At 43.5% G+C, this 20282-nt stretch overlaps 1 protein-coding gene across 2 annotated transcripts in view; it reads left to right on the top strand.

Annotated features, from left to right (window-relative positions):
- Positions 1-20282, top strand: part of LOC139554868 (trafficking protein particle complex subunit 9-like) — a 279884-nt gene that overhangs the window by 9099 nt on the left and 250503 nt on the right. For both annotated transcript variants that reach the window (XM_071368091.1, XM_071368089.1), the window contains 4 exons: positions 1346-1471; positions 2981-3197; positions 7079-7222; positions 18346-18472. In XM_071368091.1, the coding sequence (XP_071224192.1) occupies positions 1346-1471; positions 2981-3197; positions 7079-7222; positions 18346-18472 (614 nt within the window). The remainder of the gene's footprint in view (positions 1-1345; positions 1472-2980; positions 3198-7078; positions 7223-18345; positions 18473-20282) is intronic.

The following is a 20282-nucleotide window of genomic DNA, read 5'->3' as shown; positions in this document are numbered from 1 at the left end:
AGGCTGTGTTCACACGGTAAACAAACTACTACATGCTGACTACAGGAGAAACCGTCTGAGTGCGCTCAGAGAGTCAACGGTGGAAGGCTTAGCTAGAATGACGTCAGTGTCTGTTACTAATAGCCAAATGGAAGTGTGGGGTCATCTCAAATGCCCTATAACTCCATCAGTTGCAATTAAACAAATAAAAGACATTAGTTAATTGCATTGTTGATCTATTGATAACTATACTTACTGGTATAGCACAGGTATGCGTTAACAAAAACAAACAAACCTTAAAGCTTTGGGGTAAAAACACAGAGGTGTAACATCCCAGCAGTATACCACCTCCCACTGCTGGATTGCCTCTGAAGCTAAGCAGGGTTGGTCCCTGGATGGGAGACCAGATGCTGCTGGATGTGGTGTTGGAGGAGGCACTCTTTCCTCTAGTCAAATATTTTCTCATCCCCTTTGCGCCAGGGCAGTGATTGGGGACATTGCCCTGTGTTAGTTGCCATCTTTCAGATGGGATGTTAAAAGGGTGTCCTGACTCTGTGGTCACTAAAGATCCCATGACATTTATCGTAAGAGTAGGGGTGTTAACTCCGGCGTCCTGGCTAAATTCCCAATCTGTCCCTCATACCATCACGGTCACCTAATCATCCCCAGTTTACAATTGGCTCATTCATCCCCCCTCCTCTACCCTGTAACTATTCCCCAAGTTGTTGCGGTAAATGAGAATATGTTCTCAGTCAACTTACCTGGTAAAATAAGGGTAAAATGAATTACTACAAAATAATATCCCAGTAGGCCTTCTGAAAGTCTTTATCTCCACTATTATAATTGGCTTCTTGCTCTGACCTCCCTTGGCCCTTATACCTGTAACTAGTTCACTCAAAATTAAATTACATTATCTCAACACGACAGGGCCATTGAAATATGAATTGCAGTTTAATAAGGAGGCAATGGGGATAGGAGTGGGTGGGGGATCGTGTGTGAATGTGTGAGAGAGCACTGTTGTACCTCCACTCAGGTTCCTCCACTTCATTAGAACTGCTACTCGGGGAGAACCCGGGACTCCCCTGAAAGAACCATGTGGCACAAAGTAATAATGAACGACCGTGGAGCCGTATCACCACATGAACTAGAATCAGTAATCTGATAAAGATGTCTGGAGCACAGAGAGAAAGAGACATGATGGAATACATCAGTTCAGATAATTACGCCGGGTGGGAAAAGTCAATGTAGTCCTCATTGGTTTCTTAAGTTTTCCTTATGCTGAGCCTGGGCCTTGTCTGTTCTTATTGCCCTCTTGCGTTCTCTCTCTTTATCCCTGTCTCTCCCTCTCCTTACATCCCTCCCCCAGTATAAGAATGCAGGCGTGATAGAGTTGGAGGCGTGTGTGAAGGCAGTCAGGGTGCTAGCCATTCAGAAGAGGGCCATGGAGGCCTCAGAGTTCCTCCAGAATGCTGTCTACATCAACCTGGGACAGGTAAGACCTCACCTGACATGTAGATGTACCTCTCTGTGGGTGAACCATCATCCTGGTCTCGCACACACATTCTGCTAGTTAGGGACCAGAGTTTTGCCTTGTCAAGTCCCATGCTTAGATCTCGTATTCAGGACCAACTCTGGTCCCTAGTTGTAGTCTATAACCAGGGCCCAGAGTTTTACCTAGTCAGATCATAGTCAGGAAAGACTCCTGGCCCTATGGGATACCAGAGGGACTGCCTGCCAACACCCAGGTCCCACAGAGACTGTTAACCACAGAGGTCCCACAGAGACTGTTAACACCTAGGGTTCATGCTCTGGCTCCAGGTCCTGTAGTCAGGCACCGGTCTCTGCTGCTCTCCTGTGTGATGATCTCCAGGGGATCTGCCTGCCAACAGCCGGGTCCCATAATACAGCTCTTCTGACAGGTACATGAGGCCATCCTGCAAGGAACTGAAACCCTGCTCAATTCAGGATCTGCTCTGTAGGAGGGAAATCTCACTTGAGCCCCGGCCAGTTCTGCCAGTGTGCAGTGACTGATCGTTCTCATATCCTTTCCATAGATTTGTTTTATAAATCAAATTTAACTTTTTTTCAGAGATTTATTTGGAAATAAGTTGTACAACTTTTTTGTGTTATCGTTAAGGATTTTATAATAATAATATTATATACCATTTAGCAGATGCTAAATGTAACAAAAATATGCAACAATTTAAAAATGTTACTAAGTTACAGTTCATATTAGGAAATCAGTCAATTGAAATACAATACAGTGCAGCCATGGGTGGCCTCGGGAGGGCATAGGCCCACCCACTTGGGAGCCAGGCCCAGCCAATCAGAATACGTTTTTACCCACAAAAGAGCTTTATTACAGACAGAAATACTGCTTAGTTTCATCAACTGTCTGGGTGACTGGTCTCAGACGATCTCGCAGGTGAAGAACACTGATGTGGAGGTCCTGGGCTGGTGTGGTTACACGTGGTCTGCGGTTGTGAGGCCGGTTGGACGTACTGTCAAATTCTCTAAAACGACATTGGAGGTGGTAGAGAAATAAACATTGAATTCTCTGGCAACAGTTCTGGTGGACATTCCTGACGATTGCACGCTCCCTCAAAACTTCTGGCATTGTGTTGTGTGACAAAACGACACATTTTAGTGGCCTTTTAGTGTCCCCAGCACAAGGTCCCCAGCACAAGGCTTTTTGTGAGTATGGAACATTTCTGGGATCTTTTATTTCAGCTCATGAAACATGGGACCAACACTTTACATGTTGCGTTTATATTGTTGTTCATTATAAATCCTCGACGATAACACAAAGTTATACAACTTATTTCTCTGTAAAAGTTCAATTTGAGTTCTATAACAGATCTGGGACAACCCGTATGTAAAATCTATGAACGCATGACTGTAAGTCTGTGCATACATTTTACATACAGTGTGTGGTTTAAATAGTTTTTCAATTATCTACTAGAATCAACCAACCAACCAATGTTCTCTCCTGTCTTCTCAGCTGTCAGAGGAAGAGAAGATCCAGCGTTACAGCATCCTCTCTGAGCTCTACCACCTGATTGGTTTCCACCGTAAATCAGCCTTCTTCAAGCGGGTAGCAGCCATGCAGTGTGTGGCCCCCACCATCCCAGAGCCTGGCTGGAGGGCCTGCTACAAGCTGCTGCTGGAGACCCTGCCTGGATACAGCCTCTCCCTCGACCCCAAAGACTTCAGCAAAGGTACCCGATTGGATATGCCTCTCCTCTGTCTCAAAAGTGTCCTATACACTGGTGAGTGATCCCCTAGAACTTTGAAATTATCAATAAAAGACACACACACACACACATACTTCCCTGTTTCAGTAACGTCAATACTCAAAGCGAGAAATGTAATAACATTGCCTTCCCCTGCCGTGAGCTTTATTTAAAGGGTCTCCCCTTCAAGAGCTCTTCTCAGAGGTAATACGTATTCAAGGCACCGCTTTGCGCATAGAGAGACACAATTGATTTGAGACCTGCACTGACCCAGGCCTTTATAAACTGCCACTCTGCCTGATGCGCGCATACACACACACACACACACACACACACACACACACACACACACACACACACACACACACACACACACACACACACACACACACACACACACACACACGTGCCAACACTCATGGTCCTCAGGATAAGCTGCTGTGCACTGCAGGCTCTTGAACCTCACCCTGCTCCACCCACTCCACCACGAGGGGTTGGAGCGTAAAAGAAACGCTGACAGACAAAACAACGATTTAGGGTCATCTATATCTCTACTGTGATCCTCGTTCAAAGGACTCACTTGAGGAGAGTTTGTCAGACAGAGAGAGAGACGTTGTTGACCTCCACTTCACTTCCATGGAACAGTTCAAGGAAGAGAGGAAAACTATTGTGAGGTAGTCAAACAATTATGTTGTGGTGTGTGTGTCGAATATGGATTTCTTCCTCCCTACATTCTTTTACAAAACAAAGAAAGACCGACAGACAGGTTGTTCATAAGGCAGCATGACTTTCTACCACAGCCATGCCTCTGAGACCTTCAGCCTGAGGAGAGGTGTCAGGTGGGAGATAATTGAGCTGTGAGGAGAGCTAGCCAGGCCCCTGGTGCAGGAGGGTAACGTCAGAGGAAATGGGGCTCAAAAGTGCATTCCATCAGGGTACAGGGCTGGCGGGCAGAGAAATGAACGAGCGAATTGTTTTTTAATTGGCTCGGGAGCCCTCAGTACTCTCCTCTTTACCAGGTTGAGAGGACCGCCTCTCGCTCTTCTCTCTGCTCTTTATCCTTTCTTTCTCTCCCATCCCTCCCTCTTAGGCTATTTCTATCTCTGTCTCTCTTTCTCTCAGTTCGGAGGACATACTGTTTCAAAGACCACAAACTCACAAAAAGGCATTTAGCTGCCATGCACTCTTCATGCTTAAATTGTAATTTTTTTTTGTACCTTTATTTAACTTGGCAAGTCAGTTTAGAGCAAATTCTTATTTTCAATGACGGACTAGGAACAGTTACCTGCCTTCTTCAGGGGCAGAACGACAGATTTGTACCTTGTCAGCTCGGTTATTTGATCTTGCAACGTTTTGGTTACTAGTCCAACGCTTTAACCACTAGGCTACCTGCCTACCTCCCCCCAATGACCGTAGGGGAGGACAGTAGTATCAAACGTCACCTTACTTGGAACTGCTAAGTCTCCTACCAGAAGGTACAGTGCCTTTTGATACAGACACTGTGTGACAGGGTGGTGTGTTTGTGACAGGTTGAGCATTGTGCTGCATGTCATTATCATGGTGGTGCTAATTGGATTCCCAGACACCTTGAATACCTCCTCGAAAATACCACAGAAGACATTTAGCTGGGGGAGAGAGCGAGTGAGAGAGAGGTTTTAGGATACCTTTTATTTACCCTGAACAAAAATATAAACGCAACATACCACAATTTTACTGAGTTAAAGGAAATCAGTCAATTTAAATAAATTCAGACCCTAATCTATGGATTTCACGACTGAGAATACAGATATGCATCTGTTGGTCACAGATACCTTAAAAAAAAAGTAGGGGTGTGGCTCAAAACCAGTCTGTATCTGGTGTGACCACCATTTGCCTCATGCAGCGCAACACATCTCCTTCACATAGAGTTGATCAGGTTGTTGATTGTGGCCTTTGTAATGTTGTCCCACTCCTGTTCAATGGCTGTGAAAAGTTACTGGATATTGGCGGGAACTAGTTCACGCTGTCGTACACAATCCACAGCATCCCCAACATGCTCAATGGGTAACATGGCTATGGAAGAACTTGTAAATTTTTATCTTCCATGAATTGTGTACAGATCCTTGCAACATGGGGACATGTACTATCATGCTGAAACATGAGGTGATGGTGGCGAATGAATGGCACGACAATGGGCCTCAGGATCACGTCACGGTATCTCTGTGTATTCAAGTTACCATCAATAAAATGTAATTGTGTTCGTTTTTCGTAACTTATGCCTACCCATACCATAACCCCACCATCACCATGGGGCACTCTGTTCACAACGTTGACATCTGCAAACCACTCGCCCACACAACACCATACACGTTATCTGCCGGTACAGTTGAAACTGGGATTCATCCGTGAAGAGCGCACTCCTCCAACGTGCCAGTGGCCATTGAAGGTGAGCATTTGCCCACTGAAGTCGGTTACGACGCCATACTGCAGTCAGGTCAAGACCCTGGTGAGGACAACGAGCACGCAGATAGCCTCCCTGAGACGGTTTCTGACAGTTGGTGCAACAATTATTCGGTTGTGCAAACCCACAGTTTCATCAGCTGTCCGGGTGGCTGGTCTCAGACGATGCCGTAAGTGAAGAAGCTGGATGTGGATGTCCTGGGCTGGTGTGGTTACACGTCTGCTGTTTTGAGGCCGGTTGGACGTGCTGCCAAATTCTCTTAAACAACTTTGGAGGCGTCTTATGGTAGAGAAATTAACATTCAATTCTCTGGCAACAGCTCTGGTGGACATTCCTGCAGTCAGCATGCCAATTGTACGCTCCCTCAACTTGAGACATCTGTGACATTGTGGTGTTTGACAACTGCATATTTTAGTGGCCTTTTATTGTCCCCAGCACACGGTGCACCTGTGGAATGATCATGCTGTTTACTTAGCTACTTCATATGCCACACCTGTCAGTTGGATGGATTATATTGGCAAAGGAGAAATGTTCACGAACAGGGATGTAAACAAATGTGTGCACAAGATTTGAGAGAAACATTTCTGGGATCTTTTATTTCAGCTCATAAAACATGAGACTAACACTTTACATGTTGCGTTTATATTTTTGTTCAGTGTAGGAGTTAATACAGAGCTCGCAGCATGCATGGAGAGAGGGGGAGAGAGGGAGAGCAGCAGTGTGTCCTCCCTTCCTCTGTATTGGTGCCCTTCAGATAAGCAGCGGTAGCATCACATGGTGTTACAGACAGGTGGATGCTGCTATATATAGATTGCTTAGTGGGCGCCACAGGAGGAGGAGGAAATGGCTTAGGCGAGATTTGCGTTAATATGATTTATATATATTTATTTTATTTATTTATTAATAATATCCTCCAACAGTAGAGAGAACACTTACAACGGACAAGCATCTTGGTCACAATTTTTTTGAGCTCCACAGACTGTGTCGCTCAGGGAGCAATTGATTCTTATTTACCTCTGAGCAGGCTATCCTTTTTTCCTTCCCTCTCTCTCTCTCTCTCCTGCTTTCTCTCCTTTCTTAAGATGTCTGCTGCAGAACACAAATAACGTTGAGCCAACGCCACACGGCACAGCTCACAATCTCACATGTTGCTCTGGTACGAGAATGTTTGGATGAGCCCCCCCCCCCCCCTCTCTCTTTTTCTTCCCCCCCTTACTGGTATCAAATCCTACATGCCATATCCTGCAGTTGTGCCCTTGAGCAAGGCATTGAATCCCGAAAACCAGCTCCACCGGTGCAGTAGAATGACTGCCCTCTGCTCCAACCTCTGTATGTGTGTCTTTTCAGAGGGGCTGGGATGGTTATTGTAGAAGACACATTTGAAAGAATTTACATTTAGACAATAAAATCATCTTCTCTCCCCCAGGTACCCACCGTGGCTGGGCAGCAGTACAGATGCGTCTGCTCCATGAGCTGGTGTACGCGTCCCGTCGTATGGGAAACCCCGGGCTGTCCGTCCGCCACCTCTCCTTTCTGCTTCAGACCATGCTGGACTTCCTCTCGGACCAAGGTCAGCACACACACACACACACACAAAACCCAGATGTGTCTTTGAGTGGGCACTCTTTTAACAATGTAAGTCGCACCCCTTAAACCCTAGAGTCGACCCCGCGGTAATCTAATTAGCAACATTTAAAAAATCCCTTTAACAATCTGTCAGTTTAAGATGGAGATCTGTTTTTTTGCATTGGATGCGTCTCAATCCACCTCATCTGCTGTGAAAAGTGACAGAGACTCGTCTGAAGTTAGCCGATCTGCCAACTTCTGTCTGTAGCGTCTGAACAGATTGGGCTACACACGAATATGACCCATCTGTAGAAAGGTGAGGCTCTCACGAACAGATACATGTTTTGCTTTAGGACGCCACAGGCCTCAAGACTCATCTGAAGGTTCCCCGGTACCAGTTAAAAAAATTGTTGGAAGTATATATGGAGACTGTTTAGTGCCAAAAATAGGGGTTTAAATAAATAAATATAATATTAAAAAGGTTTCCTGATAATGCTTATGTCTCTCAGATATAGGGCAGACACTAAAGAACAAACTTACTTTTGAATTTTTTTGGGGACTATCTGTTGTCCATATAGTGAATCGTTATTCAGTGTGTTCGTACAGGCTTCTAGCAGTAAGGCCAAATTCAATTTTCCATAAAATCATTTTTGTTTATCTTTTTTTTTTTTATACTTAAAGGAGTCTTAAAATTCAAAATCAAATAACCAAATGATCCCTGGTATACAGCCTAGTAGAACCCCTCCCAGGGCTGAGACATGTACTGAATAGAAAGGAAACTAAATACAAATAGTAACTCTTTAAAAAAAAAAAAAGGAAAGAGAAAATGTCTGACTAGCTCTACTCTAGGAATAACACACATTACATAGTCAAATGTTTTTGTCAGTATTAGTTTAAAAACCTACTGCAATTTTCTCAATTTCATACTACTGATCTTCTGAGATCATCTGAAATCATCCCCTGACCGCAGCCAACCATGCATGTCCTTTAGGAAAGCCAGCATTGTGCCTGTGGGTGTAATGGTGTGTAATGCTCAACCAAGCCAGTCTCAGTTGGTGGCTGGGTGACAGTGGGCTTCATTTGGACTCAGGAGATAGGTACTCACCTGAGGAGAGGGGGAGGTAGAGCAGATGCCTCACTGACCTCACTATCAAGACTAGTTTACTCCTTTTGGTAGAGAGGGGAAACAGGAGAGTGAGGGAGAGATACAGGGAGGGAGTGGAGAAAGCAGATAGTGAATACAAGGAGAGGGAGAGAGGAGAAACAGGGAGGAAGAGAGGAGAAAACAGATAGTGAATAGAGAGGGAGAGACACAGGGAGGAAGGGAGAGAGCGAGGAGAATACAGATAGTGGCGAGATACAGGGAGGAAGAGAGAGGAGAAAACAGATAGTGGATAGAGAGGGAGAGACACAGGGAGGAAGGGAGAGAGAGAGGAGAATACAGATAGTGGCGAGATACAGGGAGGAAGAGAGAGGAGAAAACAGATAGTGGATAGAGAGGGAGAGACACAGGGAGGAAGGGAGAGGGAGGAGAAAACAGATAGTGGAGAGATACAGGGAGGAAGAGAGAGGAGAAAACAGATAGTGAATACGGATAGAGAGGGAGAGATGTTGATTCATTAGGATCCCCATTAGCCAATGGAGACAGCTAGTCTTACTGGGGTCTGACACATAACGAAAAATACATAACAGACTTTACAATTTACATACCTTTAAAAATATTAACGTGTGTGCATCTGTCAGTTACACACAACAGTCCATACACACAACAGTCCATACACACAACAGTCCATACACACAACAGTCCATACACACAACAGTCCATACACACAACAGTCCATACACACAACAGTCCATACACACAACAAGTAGGTTGCATGGGAGAGAGAGAGCAGAGTGCCAACAGTATGAAATATTTGCCAATGTCAGCAGCAGCGAGGGACTGTTGCTACGCTGAGGGAGGCTATGTTCCCATCTACCCAGCATCCTCACTGTGTAAACCTGCTGGAATAACAGCAGCTCAGCTATATCCCTGTGGCCGTCATACACCCACCGTGTGTGTCAGCGGCCGTCACACTCTAACAATGGGCAGTTACAGCCTGTGATGCCTCCAGACAGAAAGGCGAGAAGTATGATTGAGAAATAAGGCTTTTCTAGCTGTGACATTTTGTGTGTGAGGCTGAGCATAAAAAAAGGGACAGAACATATTTTATTGTTATATTTCAGCTAGTATGTGCACTGATCTCACTCAAGTTGAAACCTTGTCCACCAGACTCCTAACTCCATGCTCGAGTGACTGTTTGAACAGCTTAAAACCTCTATAGTTCTCAGTGAGTTTCTCAATGGTGGCTTTGGCAGAGACACTCTGTGAAATGGGCCGTGCACAAATCTGTCCCCTGTAAACTGCGTTTCCACGCCTTCTCTTCTCGCCCGCCTCTCTCTGTCTCTCTTTCTCTCTTTTTTTGTCTCGCTCACTTGCCCATCCTACCTCTCTCCCTCTTCCTCCCTCCAGCTATTCTCTATCACCCCCCAGCTGTTTGTCTGCAGTGTGGTGATGTCACACACGGTGGGGGTTATTGCAGGCCGTCTTCTCCCAGCATGCAGTAATGGGGCGCGGCCCCCTGGCTGTGTTCGTTGCGTGTCTGGGGAATTATTGTAGAACACACAGCAGTACAGCTCAGCATCTGGGAACAGTGTGACAATCTCAGCCCAGCAGCAACAGCCTTTTCCTTTTAAAGTCACAATCCTGAGTTTGTGTGTCAACCCAACGCTACTTGGTTTGGTATAAAGCTGACAGATGAGGATGGGAAACAATATAACCATTTTCAAATATCCCAGATTGTGCCTTTAATCCACAGATCTGGGGTTTCATTTATCAACCGTGCGTACATTTCAAATAAAACTCTAGTGTACATGGAGATTCTAGGATTTGCGTTTGCAACAAATTGTTGGGATTGATCAAACTGTCGCACACAAAATATGCATGTTTTAATTGATAAATCAGAGCCATACTATTTTTGTAGGGTTTGTGAACTAGCTCTATAACTCTGCCTATAACCTTGCCATGATAGTTTCTTAAATATATTGCTACATTTCTGTAGAGGTGTGGGCAGAATGTAATTTTTTGTTGTTGCAGTGACTTAAAAAAATCGCATGCGATTGGCAAAAACACTGGCCGTGTATTCTGCAAGATTGATTGTCCTTTTGAACAATTTAAAAGTAAATGCTACAGCGCAGAGTTCTATGCAAAATACAAATGTTTTTTTTCAATATTTAGTTTATCAGTAGATTGTGGTTTTATCTGCTGCGTTGACACAGGCTCTGAGATGAAATAGGCTATTATGTCACGCTCCTGTCAAACAGCAATACTGTAGCCTATACATACTGCCATTGGCTACCGCGCTGTTCACTTTGCTTGTCTTATTGAATGAGTGATGAATAGTAGCCTAATATTCGTAGCAGAATAAACCAGTCATGTCAGAAAAGGAGAGACATGTCCTGCAATATGATTATGACTTAGGAATATAAATGTAAAATTAACATATTAGATGACATTCTGCTATGCTGTCGTCTTACCAACGGCAAATTAATCTCTTTTATCATTAGGCCAATATTTATATTAGCCTACCATTATTATAATTCCTGTGCATCAAACTCCTCCATTTCCCCCAAAATAACAATAGCCTACTTGCTTGCATACAGTTGATCAACCACGAGAAGTTGTGTGAAGTTGTGTGCGCACATGATTTGAGATTTGCGTGGAGATGCGCACACACTTTTCTGTCCAGTTCAAAATGGATAATTACCAACCTTTGCAGGAAAAACTGTCGCACGCATCTCTTTTTGTGCACACGCACCTTGATACATGAGTCCCCTGGTGAAGCCCTGGGGTTTGGGTGTTCGAGAGGGGCTTGTTTGTCTACATAGGTGCACAACCAAGGAATTTGTTCTGTCCCTCAGCATCGTGGTATGTGACCGATGGTACACGACACAGTATGTGACCGACGGTAAACACAATTCAAGTCTTAGAAGTGAACCCCTGTAAAATGATATCGACCCCAGTTTCTCCTTTAAGCACGTTGCTGTCCTCCCATTTAATGTCACCGCAGAAGCTCCCGGGGAAAGGAAACGTCACGGCTTTGAATTTCAGAGCCCGGCTCTTTCAAAGGTCTGTCTTGAGGTAGTAGTGCCTTTTCAAGTCCCTATCGGTGACATTAAAAAACATAACTCAAATGTTTTATTTAAGCTAGGCCTTTGTAGAGGCAGAGAGTGAGAACTGCTTAATGTCTCTGGCTTAGGCGAGGGAGAAAAAGGGAAAGGGAGAGGGGTTCAGGAAAAGGTGATCACGCCAAGCTCATTAACGTTACCACTGTGTCACCCTGCCTGGGAGTGGGTGAAGAGAGAAGGGGGGGGTAGGAAGAGAAAAAGAGAGCGTGTCATCTTTCCTCTCGTGGCATCACAGAAGCTTCAGGACTGCATGGAAGAAAGGGATGAAAGGAGGAAGTAAAGCGTGTGGGGTTTAGGGCTGGGAATTGCCAGGGTTCTCACGATACCATATTATCATGCCTTCAGAAAGTACTCACACCCCTTGACTTTTTCCCATCTTGTTGTGTTACAGCCTGAATTTACAATGGATTTAGATGTTGTCACTGGCCTACATACAATACCCCATAATTCCACTGACGTTATGTTTTTGACATTTTTACAAATGAATAAAACATGAAAAGCTGAGTAGTCAACCCTTTTGTTTCGGCAAGCCTAAAACGTTCAGGAGTAAAAATGTGCTTAACGTAATAAGGTGCATGGACTCACTAAGATGTAACGACTGCAGGCATGTGCTTTATCAGTGGTTACGATGCACTGTAGGGTTCAGTCATGAGTTGATGGACAGTCGGAAGAGCAAAAAACACTATGTATGTCATAGACGTACAAGATTGATATGAGATGAAAGGCGATTTCCTAACGAGTTCAGGAAGCCAGAAAGGTGATATTTGAATCTTTCTTTGAGTATGCAGCATTACTAGTTATTCTTTATGGCCCTCATTATAAATATTTCCTTTTGGGGATTACAAAGATTACATTTTCGATTACATTTAGTTACATTTAACTAGTTAAAAAGAAGATGGAGAACAAGCTATGAAGGAAAAATACTGGAGTTATGGTGCAGACGGCTAACTAGCGCAAAAATAATATTGCGATTTTTGTCAACAATACGACGCAATATATTGTCAAAAGTAATATCCCAGTTTGTAACTGTATTGACCCCCCCCCCCCCCCCCCATCAGTGGGGGTAGTTCAACTGTATCAGGGACAGGAGGATATTATCAATATTTTATTAGTTGGCTGTGTGTTGTGGCTCGGAGACTACGATTCAGACCAGGAACTTGCAGGCTCTTACCTATATTGAGTGGAGAAAGAGATTGCTTTTTATGAGACCTATTTTTAGAAATAGTTGTTAAAATGAATAATGTTAGTTGAAGCTTTATCGGGGCAGAAATAGCAATTAAAGGGCTACTTATTGATGGAGTTGTTTGTAAGCCCCTGGCACTCAACCCCCTCCCTCTGATTTCCCTAGATACTCAGTCACATAAGATGGCCAGTCACTCATTCCATCTCATTACACTGAAGTAAACACGCACATTTTCTAAGTCTGTCACTTTTTGCCAGTTTCCCACCCACATAAAATGTTCTAGCACTGTGGTCTGGTTAACTGTGTGTATAAGATGAGGCTTTTCGCCTCAATATGAATGCAGTAATGTCATTGCAGTTGACTTCTTGTAAGCACCCAAAACAATAAATCAATCAATTTGTCGTATTTCATTTAACATTCATTTCAGTTTGTATTCTGTCAGCACTTTCAATCACATCCAACATGGCAGGGCAGTCCATCTTCAGTGACAGTTGGCAGAATCTCCCTCTGTTTTATTGAGACTGTTACTACTGTACTGTCAGGATGTATATTTAATCCCCCCCCCCGCCCCCTAGAGTGTCAGTCAGTTAAGAGGCCTCACTAAGAATGTTAAAAACATTTCGAAGTCATCACCAGGGGTCCTCTCTTCAGTACTACACCATAGGCTACTGATCTGTTGCTCCTCTGGATGGAAATGTAGGGGTTTGTCTTCAAAATGAGCGGAGGAACTGAGAAATTATTGTCATATCGGTGTCATTTAAGGACATTTTGAAAGTTTAAGAAAGTTGAACCTCTTACGTAAGTATGAGTGTTGAATCTGTTTTGCCTTGTTTTCCTGAATGAGTTGATTTTTGTGGGACGGTACTAAATCATATATTAAGTTTTAAGTACTCTATTCACCACTGTAGGCCTCATTTAAAGTTCTGTGTTCTGTGTTTTTGGTGAAAAGACTAAAGGAAAACAATGTTTTATCTTTACGTCTCTGGGAAGATGTTTTGTTACCTCTGTTATGGAGTCTGTGTCACTGAGCCCAGTAAATGCTAGAATGTATTGACTCACTACCAGTGCAGTGGTTCATTACTCAATGTGAGCAGTAAAGTGGAGGAGGCAGCGTTTACTTTATTTATAGGCTTGCCGGTTGTCCGCTCTGTTTCTGGACTCCACCAGGTCGGGGGTTGATAATGTATGGTCTGCAGGTTAAATGGAAAAATACATATTGTTTTTGTCTGTCTGACTGCGTTTTATAAATGTGTATTTAGATTTAGGAGAGGCACATCATGTGATCAGGCTATTTAATTGATGTGGGCTTATTTTAAATCTGATTTCCTATTATTTAGTTTTGGCTCAAGTCTTCCAAAGCTGATGCTTATTTATTTAATTGCTTAGTTATCTGTCTGCTGACTGATGGACTGACATACTAATTGATGGCAAACATGTTTCATTTCCTTTTTAATGTTTACTTATTTAGTCACATTCTGCTCTCGGAATTCTTCAAGTGAAAGTGAGTTGAATCGATTCCCCACAGGAATTGAACTGGAGTTGAAAGCAGCTGTATTCAGAGTTGGGGGGGTTGCTGATAGAACACAGAACTGAAAGGGGGGAGGGAGGCGGAGAGGGAGCGAGAGGGGGAGGGGGGACGTTGTGTAATGCTGCAGTGAGCTCTTCAAAGATAGTGTTTACCTCACATCATCCCAAAATGAGAATCAATACAGAGTTTTTGTCCTTCACGGTCTGTCCTTCAACTCTCCATGTTTCTACTGTTAGACTACGTTACTTGGGCTTCCAAATACAATTTACTAAATTGAAATGTAACAACAGACAGATTCCATGCAGGTTTAGGAACAATTTTAAATTGCCCATGAAAGGTAGACAGGCAGACAGGCTGGGAGAGGGGTAGACAGCCAGACAGGTAAACTGGGAGATACAGGCAGGTAACTATCCACCATGACCGCTGTGGTCTAAATGTACTATCAGCAACAATACTCAAAGCCTTGCATAAGTCCATCTCTACTTCCAGGCTGTTTTTATATGCTGCATGCAGCATTTCTCTGCTTGTTCAACCATTATCACTAAGCCACTTCCCAACACTGCACACACACAACACTGAATGTGACTTGACTTGTAATAAAGAGGGCTTTAACATCCCTTTAAAACCTTCATTTGGTGATGTTTCTAAGTTCCAGGAATGTTCTTTGTAAAACAGGATGATAGATAAATGATTTATGTAAAGCAATGTTTTCAATAATGGCACTCCTGACTGAGATTTTAAATCAAATCAAATGTTATTTGTCACATGCGCTGAATTATCCAGGTGTAGACCTAACAGTGAAATACTTACTTACAAGCCCTTAACCAACAATTCAGTTTTAAGAAAAAAAGTGTTAAAGTATTTCCTAAAATAAATTGAAGTAAAATGTAATTAATAAATTAATAATTAAGGAGCAACAATAAAATAACAGTAGCGAGGCTATATACAGGGGGTACTGGTACAATGTGCGGGGGCACAGGTTAGTCGAGGTAATATGTACATGTAGGTAGCGATAAAGTGACTGTGCAGTGATTTTTATCACTGATGTTCTGTTTCCTGACATGGCTCTGCTCTTCAGTCTATCAGATTTACTCTCCTCAACGACCTCTGTCTAAAGGACATGTTTGCCTGTGAGTCCTGGATCTGAACCACAGTAGGTTCTGTCTGTGCTGCTCAGGCTCATAATGTGATATTTTGTGGCTGTCCAAGCAGGGGTGTGTAGTAGCCTATCCAGGAGCTTGGCTGGAGTATAGATGTGTATATCTCTGTCTCTCAGCCCACCCCTGTGGTGTGAGACCCAGCCAGCAGAGTAACTCATAGAGACATGTTTGTATGCAACTGAAGCAGCGAGGCTGAGAGTGATGATACAGCACGGCTCTAAACATCATTATTGATCCAGCTACTGACTTAACCTGAAGGATGGGGAAGGAGGGATGACTGGAGAGAGGGCTGGCCTGGAGCTGGGTTATTTGTGTTATCCTCAATTAAATATTTTTATTTAACTAGGCAAGTCCGTTAAGAACAAATTCTTATTTACAATGACGGCCTACCCCGGCCAAACACGGACGACACTGGGCCAATTTTGCGCCGCCCTATGGGACTCCCAATCACGATCCAGGGGCTGGTGACACCTCTTGCACTGAGATGCAGTGCCTTAGACCGCTGTGATACAGCCTGGAATCGAACCAGGGGCTAGTGACGCCTCTTGCACTGAGATGCAGTGCCTTAGACCGCTGTGATACAGCCTGGAATCGAACCAGGGGCTAGTGACTCCTCTTGCACTGAGATGCAGTGCCTTAGACCGCTGTGATACAGCCTGGAATCGAACCAGGGGCTAGTGACAACTCTTGCACTGAGATGCAGTGCCTTAGACCACTGCGCCACTTGGGAGCCCACCAGGTCTGTTCCAATCGATTCGTCCAAATTTTAAATGTGTATTTTTCCGAATATAGACCCATCCTATGTGTTTTAATCAAATCAACTATATCCACTGTGCTTGGCTGATGCTTGTAAGCGCACTGTTTGATGAAATAATTATGACACACAGAGGACTAGAGTCCGACTGCAATTGATTTGATTGTGCTCAGACTTGCTGCGCTGTGTTAAAAAAAGGTGACTGACTAGCACCTGCTGACTCTCTCCTCCTCCACTCTGCAGTGACCACTATAGAACTTCAACATTGTTTATCGCGCTGTCCATGTTGTTGAACCTGCAACATAATTAAAGCCATTTCTGACTGAAAAGTTCTGTTACCGAAATTCCTCATTTTGTTTATGAAAAACATTCCTTATTCCCTCAACCCTATGCATTGCATGCACGTGACCAATAGGGCCTGACCTATAGCATATCATAATCACATCAATACATTGGTTATAACAAACTCCAAACACTTGTGACACCAAAATGGATGCAGAGGACGTGACAAATAAACTTAACAAGTTGTGGAAAATACAGGAGATGAAGAAAAGGAAAGGATCAAACACTGAGAGCATTTTATGTGACTAACAGCTGCTGTTAGATTACAATGTCTTTTTTACAGTTTGGAAAAATGTAAACGACACTAAATAAATTCTAAGCATACCAGGAAGTCTTTTGCAATGTTTTTTCTTTCTGTAATGCCTTTATTACAGCAAAGACTAAATACGTGCATTAATTGGTGAATGCAATTTCCAAAAAGGAACCGTTTTATTTGTTGTTTGCGCTAATTATTCAAGGGTTGCTTTATTTTAATATGAAAATGCTTGATTGTATTTGAATGAATGACTCGTGTTGTGTGTTGACAGGAACAAATTAATGAATTATTGATTGATAGAGTAGCCTACTATATATAAGTATATAAGTATATATAAGTATTGAAATGTACAAACTTGAAATCATTGGCCACTTTAATAATGGAACACTATTCACTTTAATAATGCCACTTTAATAATGTTTACATATCTTGCATTACTCATCTCCTATGTATATACTGTATTCTATACTCTCTATTGCATCTTAGCCTATGCCGCTCTGTCATTGCTCATCCATATATTTATGCATTCTTATTCCATTTCTCTACTTAGATGTGTGTGTTAGGTTTTTGTTGTGGAATTCTTTATTACTTGTTAGATATTGCTGCATTGTCGGAACTAGAAGCGTAAGTATTTCGCTAAACTTGCAACACCATGTGTATGTGACCAATAAAATTAGATTTGATTTGAAATGCAGGCCTAAGTAATTTAGGTATTAACTTAGGTATTAGGTATTAACTTAACGGTATTAAGACTCAACAGGATGTGCTCTTTGGCCTACAGCTCGATGGTGCTTATACAAGGCTGCTATACTAAGCCTGCTAATGATTATGACATTCATTATTGTTATAATATTAATATTATAAAGTGTAAAGCCTTTAGCAAAGCATAGCAAAGATTTAAAAACACTTGAATCTGTGAAAATGTTTATCAACATGTGTTGGTTGCTGAGGCTTGGTGCTCACGGAATCAGTAGGCTATTAAACAAAGACTCAAACAGAAGCAGGATTTGTCTTATTTCTGTAAATATATATGGCTGATTTTAACAGGCCCATTTTAACAGTTAGGCTATTGATTCTAGACCTAATTAAGTTGGCGTTTCCGCTCCTCACTGTTCTTAGACGTTGAAGGAAAGGGCTGGTTTCTCTCCTCTCAGTTGCTGCCTCCGCCACATTGTTCTCAACACCAATATGATGGTTAACTTTGCTATTATGCACATACTGTGGCAACATGGTCTAGGAAACGGTGCCACATCAACAGCACACTGACGTTTCAGAACTGCGGACATCGACCGTTATCCAATGTGGGAGAAAGCACATTTTGTTATAAAATAATATTTTTTTATTAGTGTTGCACCATTGTTCCTATGTAATATAACTATATACAATTTCAGTAGCACACGTCTTGGTGATGGACTGTGCCATCCCCACGGCCTCCACAATGGATCAGTCCACTCAGACAGGCGCCTTGTACACCATGATTAGAATAGTTTTTTTGGTACTGCTCGACTAAAATGTAGGTCGACCAAGCAATCGACCAGTCGACTAAATGGGGTCAGCCCTAAAAAAAAACTTTATTTTGTCTTTGTAGACATGTTTTTCCCCTGGTGACTTGAAATGGTCAGACTGACTCAATAACGTGCTGTACTTTTCCCACCCGACTCCTCCCCTGGTCCACAGAGAAGAAGGAGGTGACTCAGAGTCTAGAGAACTACACGTCCAAATGTCCAGGGGGAATGGAGGTTCTCACCCTGCCTGATGGACTCAAACTGCCCCCTGTAGCCTTCACCAAGCTACCCATCATCAGGTAAGTCAATCAATCATATTTCTAACGCTCTTTTTTCATCAACAGTTGTTAGGGAAGTCAGTCAAAGGCTGTGAGTGCTCTGGGTTGTCTTCGTTAGGCATGAAATGCTCTGAAACGGAGAGAAACGGTACGATCTGACGCTCCTTTTCCATTGCAAAACATTTTGCTGCATTTTGCCCTAATGAACACAACCCTGGTGTCTGAACTGTCATATTCTGATTGATCTAATCAATGTACCAATGAACTCGTCATAGTTACGACACTGTTCTAACATCGAGTAACTGCGTGAGTGGCGTGATTAATCAACAGACAATATTTTCCTCCCTCTCAACAATGTCAGGTATTTCTGACGATGGTGTAATGACTGAAATGTAGCTCTTCTCCTCTCTCCTGGTCAGAACAGAGTTATAGCTGTTTGAGATCTAAGTGCACATTTTACATGACACTGATTTACAGAAGCATCTACTTGTAAATGTATTTGTGGTGAAATATGACTCATTTACGTTTCAGTAAAAGTCAGTCGTATAAACAGAAATGAACACCACTGTTAAATAGGCCTGGCTTGGCTAGTCTGGGGCTCTGTTGAATATTAGGCCTGGCTTGGCTAGTCTGGGGCTCTGTTGAATATTAGGCCTGGCTTGGCTAGTCTGGGGCTCTGTTGAATATTAGGCCTGGCTTGGCTAGTCTGACGCTCTGTTGAATATTAGGCCTGGCTTGGCTAGTCTGGGGCTTTGTTGAATTTGAATATTAGGCCTGGCTTGGCTAGTCTGGCGCTCTGTTGAATATTAGGCCTGGCTTGGCTAGTCTGGGCCTCTGTTGAATATTATGCCTGGCTTGGCTAGTCTGGGGCTCTGTTGAATATTAGGCCTGGGTTGGCTAGTCTAGCGCTCTGTTGAATATTAGGCCTGGGTTGGCTAGTCTAGCGCTCTGTTGAATATTAGGCCTGGCTTGGCTAGTCTGGGCCTCTGTTGAATATTAGGCCTGGCTTGGCTAGTCTGGGGCTCTGTTGAATATTATGCCTGGCTTGGCTAGTCTGGGGCTCTGTTGAATATTATGCCTGGCTTGGCTAGTCTGGGGCTCTGTTGAATATTAGGCCTGGCTTGGCTAGTCTGGGCCTCTGTTGAATATTAGGCCTGGCTTGGCTAGTCTGGGGCTCTGTTGAATATTAGGCCTGGCTTGGCTAGTCTGACGCTCTGTTGAATATTAGGCCTGGCTTGGCTAGTCTGGGGCTTTGTTGAATTTTAATATTAGGCCTGGGTTGGCTAGTCTGGCGCTCTGTTGAATATTAGGCCTGGCTTGGCTAGTCTGGGGCTCTGTTGAATATTAGGCCTGGCTTGGCTAGTCTGGGCCTCTGTTGAATATTAGGCCTGGCTTGGCTAGTCTGGGGCTCTGTTGAATATTAGGCCTGGCTTGGCTAGTCTGACGCTCTGTTGAATATTAGGCCTGGCTTGGCTAGTCTGGGGCTTTGTTGAATTTTAATATTAGGCCTGGGTTGGCTAGTCTGGCGCTCTGTTGAATATTAGGCCTGGCTTGGCTTGTCTGGGCCTCTGTTGAATATTATGCCTGGCTTGGCTAGTCTGGGGCTCTGTTGAATATTAGGCCTGGGTTGGCTAGTCTAGCGCTCTGTTGAATATTAGGCCTGGCTTGGCTAGTCTGGGGCTCTGTTGAATATTAGGCCTGGGTTGGCTAGTCTAGCGCTCTGTTGAATATTAGGCCTGGCTTGGCTAGTCTGGGGCTCTGTTGAATATTAGGCCTGGCTTGGCTAGTCTGGGGCTCTGTTGAATATTAGGCCTGGCTTGGCTAGTCTGGG

The sequence above is a fragment of the Salvelinus alpinus genome, chromosome 26 (assembly GCF_045679555.1).
Source record: "Salvelinus alpinus chromosome 26, SLU_Salpinus.1, whole genome shotgun sequence".
Classification (NCBI taxonomy): Eukaryota; Metazoa; Chordata; class Actinopteri; order Salmoniformes; family Salmonidae; genus Salvelinus; species Salvelinus alpinus.
Note: the sequence above shows the minus strand (reverse complement) of the source record. Positions and strands in the feature narration are given on the sequence as shown.